Raw genomic sequence first — 5,496 nt, forward strand, 5'->3', positions numbered from 1 at the left:
GAAGGAGAAGAAATTTGGGAGGGAGAAAAGAGTGGAGGGAAACATCTGTGGAAATACTGTGAGGGAAATGTCTGGAAATGTCAGACAAATAGCTAGTCAATGGAAAGAAGGAAAATACCTTTCCCCACAGTAGAGCTGGAGACTTCATAACCTAAATAACTGTTTTTTCTAGAGAAATTGGCAACAAGTTCTGTTTGTTAAATCCCCAGTTCTTCTATGAGCAGCTTGTCCAGGACTCTTTCTCCAGCAGATTGGAAGGAGAAGATATTTCATCTTCCCGTTCAGTTTGGTCTTTGAGCAGTGCTGCCTGTGACATACTCACCTTTTAATAGTAAAAGAGCCCATTTGAATGATTAAAACAATAATTACTTCTGTGCTGTTGAAGTTTGCTGAGCTGAAACACCAGCTGAGCTCAGCAGAAGTTTTGTGAGGAGATTCAAAGCAAGTCAGGACTTTTCTCCTCACTGTGTGGGCAGAGCACCAGATGTAATGAGGACAGAGCACCAGATGTAATGAGGACAGATGTGCAGAGCAAGGCAACTTCCCCAAGGGTGCCAGGGTGGTCAAGGTTGCCATTAGCTTTCTTCTTGTTACCGTTCCTCTGTATCAGCATCCATTGACCTCAACAACTCTTTCTTCTTTCTCACCCTTTTATCTCTCCCACCCTTTTATCTCCTGTCTCTGACTCCAGTCTCTCTCATCTTTCTAGAAATTCCTGCTAGCCTGTTTTATTTTTTTCCCTTGCATCTTCAGCCTTTTCCACTCGCTTAATCCTCTTGATATGTTTTGGCCCAAATTCCCATCCCTTCCACTTCATCTGTTTTGCATACCATTCCTGCTGCTGAGGGATCTCTGGGGCATGAGAAAACCTGGGTTATTCCCTGCTGTCCTAGTTGTCCAAATAGCCAGGTCCCCAGCAGGTGTCTGTGTATTTTCATTCACAGGGGTTGAAAGTACAGTAACCTTCAGGGCTGGCTCAAGCTAAAATTAAGGCTGCAGACACCAGGCACCAAATGTTTCATTCAGCTCCCTAAGTTTGTCCTCTAGAGCTTCCACATGGTTTTGATTAGTATTCCGAGGGAGAGCTCACTGATGGAATTAGGGAGAAAGCAGACTGTCAATTTATTTATACCCGGCCTGAGGGCATAGCCATTGTGCATGTGTAAAGCTGTTGAGATGCAGGGAATATTCTGTAAGTGGGTGTGTATATGTGTTGACTGGAAGTGGGTTTGCAGGGAAAAGCTGTTGCCCCAAGGACTGAACAGTGACCTAAAGCCAGGAGAGGCCACTGATGGGGCTGTGCTGAATGTCAAAAATCCCTTTTAGGAAAAAATTGATCCCTCTGAAATTTTCTCTCTACTTGTATTTATTAGTATCTCCCAGCTCTAATTTTACTGTAATTCTCATTACCCTTGTGGAGAAATCTCTAATTTAACTCCTGGAGTCTTTCCACCTCCTTCAACAATATCTGTGATACAAAACTATCACTGTCTTTGTCTCCTGGAGTATTTAAAGCACATGAGTAATGAATAATAAAGTTTTTCCATTACAGTGCCATTTAGCCTGGGAAGTATTTTGAGGGCAAGCTGAGAGATATTGGAAATATTTAGTTGTGGGTATTCATTTGATGCATCAGTGCTGAGCATGAACGAACTGGTTTTCCAATACAATTTGATCCATTTTGTTTAGGAAAATTTGTATTGACAGTGTTGAGGCCAAATGATAAGTCTTTTATTTTTGTTCCCCTGTTTTGTATTACAGTGGAAAATAATTTGAACTCAGGCTATTATTAGGCATCACCTCTTCCCATTCTGTTTGTTGCAGTATAAAAGTGTGAAAAGGGTTTAAGAAAAGTTTTTCAGCTCCATTACTCTCTATAATAGCCAGGAAACAATTACCCTGTTATCCCTTAACATGATATCTGCAGAAGATTATTGCATGACAGAGCCCAAGGGACCAATTTGCATTGTGCAGAGGAATCTGGCGCATCAAGCTGAAGCTGGTCCAGACTGGTGCTTTGATGTAATGGAGAGCAAAACCTGTGTGGAGCTTTGAGCTGATCATTAAAGTAGGGTTTTAGCGTGTTTCTGAGGCTGGACTAATTAGGACTGATGAGCTTATCTGCAGCTTTCTGGTGCCGGGGTGCTGCTTCCTCCTTCAGAATTCACCTGGGTCCTTTTGGCATGGGAGGTGTTGCACCATGCTCCACTGGTCACACAGATGTGACCAGAGCAGGGGACAAAGCCCTGTGCCAGAGAAGAAGATGGGGTCACTGAGAATCCAGGCTGGCAGGACACTGCAGGGGAGGTGCTTCCTCCTGTACAGCTGTGACAAACAGACCGTGTGTTGTCACTTGGTAACACCCAGACGGCTTCCCTGCCATGGAGCTGTGCTTCCTACCAGCTCCTCAACCAAACCAGACTGCATCATTTCTACCTTTCTACCTTTCTTCTTTCTTTTAGGATATTTTCATAAGTCTGAGTTGTAAGCACAATCTCAAAATTTTTGCAGCTGGCTGTGTCACATGGCTGCAAGGGAAATGCCTGGAGGTCAGGCTTCCCTTTCAGTACTGCAGGTGGGACTGATTATTAACCACTACACCAGGTCCTGGCATTGCTGGCAGATGCCATCAATAACATTATTTCAACACGTCAGCTCTGTCCTCAGCTTCAGTTTAATGGCAGTCCTGCTCTGCACCTCCAGCTCCTTCCTCCCTCTGCTGAGGGAGGAAGAAAGGAGAGAGAAAATTGGCTGAGTTAAAATAAATAGATGTCCATGTTTGAGGTGAATAAAGTATGCTAACAGGCAATCCTCTGGCTGAGTCTCTAGCTGTTACTCCTGAGCTGTCTAACATCAAAGCAATATGGGTGCATCATCCAGCAGCTGACTTCAGTGCACGAACAGTTACTGTCTCAGGCTTCTGAGATGTGTTATAGTGTTAATATCATTATTATTATTGTTTTGCTCATAGTTTCTTAAGGCCTCTCCATATCCTGAGTAAAGCTCTAGGGAGTCATAAAGCCACAAGCTGAGTTTCAGCTCAGGCACTGTTTGCATCTCCTTGATAGCTGTTTAGTATGTTGCCTTAATCTTGGAAGCAAGACCCTGAGATGCACCCCAGGGAAAGCCTCGAGATGTTCTTTGTATTTTTTGCCCCTGAGAAAATAACTCTCTTGCTGTGGAAATGACATCTTTTTTCTCTGAAATGTCACCACTTCTGCCTGCTGGTTGTAACTCTGCCACACTACAATATCTTCAGTCTTTTAAAGTAAAATAATAAAACATTTAGGACTCTGTTTAGAGCTGCTGAGCATTCTTGTTGTTTTGTGTTAATAACCCTGAGTTCCCATAAACTTTTCCCTATATTTTTGTTTTTCTTATAAATTATTACTAAACTTTTTTTTGTGGCCCTGTCTTGCTTGGCAAATCTTGCAGTAGAGGTGAATAAGAGGAGAGTAGAAATGAAGTTAGACACTTAACCACCATGCTAAACATTAAGAGAATGTTCAGAGGCCAAAAGTCCGTTTTCCTGGGGCCCTAGACCCTGCCTAGCACTGAGGCTGTTCCCTCAGATTGAGTGTGCTTTTCTGAGCAGGTCCTTCCTTGTCCAGCCACTCAGAACATGTTTGAGTTCTGGATTATGTTCATCATAACTATGGATTCATGCTTTGCTCATAGGGCCTCAGAAAAGAAACAGAATTACAATATCTTGTCCATAGGGAAATGAGATCAGAGAGGGAGGTTTTTATGCCAGATGATATTTACATGTGCTGGACCTGCTAGAGAGGAAGTTATAGTGGTGCTGTGCAAATAGTTTCTGTCCTCTAACAAAAATGCACTGAAAAACTCCTCAGGAGTGCTGCACACATTTATGTGTGAAATCTCTTCTTTCTTCCATCCACCTGTGTGCTTTTGGCTCAGAAATAATCTTCCAGCTATACAGAGGTGCTCAGACCCCAGGATCCCAAAGCATTTTACAAAAATAACTTTATCTAGGAAAAGAGCAGAGCTCTGTCCCCTGTCATGGATTACTGAACACATTATGTTTTATAATATAAATTATAATATGTTCAGTACCCATGAGATGCTCACTAACAAATATCTAGTGGAGAGTGATGTGCAGCTCACACCATGCTTAGGGCCAGGGCTTATTCTGGACTCCTGAGAGTTGCTAAGGAAACAGCCTGGAATGGAGCTGGAAGTCTCTCAGAAGCTTGGCTGCAGAGATGTTTTTTGCTGCAACACCACACAGGGCTGTTATTGGCAGAGGCAGCAGCTGGTCCAGCCCCTGATGGGTGATGCAGTCTCTAAGTGCCAAAGATGAGGGACTCTGCAGTTTTAGTTTCTTTCTGGTTTATCTCAGCTCTGTTTGTCTCCTGCCCTCCTCTCACCAGAAGCATGAAACTGCCATCAATTACACTGACTTACTCTGATGCAGGCCCTTGGTGTAAAAACAAACACAGACTATTCACAACCAGCAAGGATCCACAGCTTGGAGAGTTCCTCTTGTGAAAGATGTAGTTGATAATCCAAACCCTGTTTGTGCCACTAGCTTTTAACAGACTGAGAAATTCCTTGGAGGTCTATGTTATTTTGCAATTACTTTGCAATTGATTTTCTTAAAAAACAATTCATAACTTGTTAAAGATCTCCTCCTCTCTTTTCTCCCCTTGTCCGGTTCCCTTTTCCATCTTTGCCACTGCCTAATGTTTACAATCACAGAACTTATTTTTTTCCCCCATTACTTAGGTAGACAGCTCCTCTAGAGAGAAAAAGAAAAACTGGATGATTTCTAAAAGTGGATTTACTGTCAGATTCTCCTGGGGCCCAATTCTTAAGTCTAATTCTTACAACGACTTCTGAAAATTTATTTGAGACATTTAAACTATTTGCCTCTGTTTCCCCTGCTGTAAAACAGAGGCTATTTTAGGATAGCTTCTGTAGACCATGTGCTGTTAATTAATTTACAAATGATTCTGTAGGGGAAACTTCCATATGCAGGAATCATGAAACCTTGTGCTTCCCTCCATCAGGGCCTGCAGCTGGGAACTCAGGAGCTGGAGGAGATGGGAAGCAAGTTCTGCCTTGGTTTGCTGATTCTGCACCTCAAATCCCTGCCCTGCAGCAAGGAGCTGATGGCTCAGGCAGCACTCCTGCTGGATCTGGAGGAGGAGATCACAGACAGGGCACAAAGGTCAGTGACTGTTGTATCCAGAGGGCTCTGCTGTGGGAATGCAGTTGGTGGGGCATGTTTTGGGTTTAAATCTGCAGAAATGGACTCTCCTTATGGCTGAGATTTGTATTTTGGAAGCTGCAGTGTATGGAGAGCAATTGGAATTGAGATGTAAATAAATAAACTATTGAAACAGTGGGTCTGTGCCCTGCAGCCATCCATGTGGAGAAAAAAGGTGAAAGAGAAGTACCTGTTCTCTGTTTTCCAGTGATTTTCCATTTTCCTATCAAAACTCACTGGAAGATGGGGATAGTACTGCCCCA

General features: G+C 43.1%; 1 protein-coding gene across 1 annotated transcript in view; it reads left to right on the top strand.

Annotated features, from left to right (window-relative positions):
* AGBL1 (ATP/GTP binding protein like 1) overlaps positions 1-5,496 on the top strand; it is a gene marked incomplete at its 5' end in the record, with an annotated part of 203,599 nt that overhangs the window by 116,095 nt on the left and 82,008 nt on the right. The window contains one exon of the mRNA XM_031055887.1: positions 5,034-5,194. Coding sequence (XP_030911747.1) covers positions 5,034-5,194 — 161 coding nt within the window. The remainder of the gene's footprint in view (positions 1-5,033; positions 5,195-5,496) is intronic.

The sequence above is a fragment of the Geospiza fortis genome, unplaced genomic scaffold, assembly GCF_000277835.1.
Source record: "Geospiza fortis unplaced genomic scaffold, GeoFor_1.0 scaffold171, whole genome shotgun sequence".
NCBI classification, from domain to species: Eukaryota; Metazoa; Chordata; class Aves; order Passeriformes; family Thraupidae; genus Geospiza; species Geospiza fortis.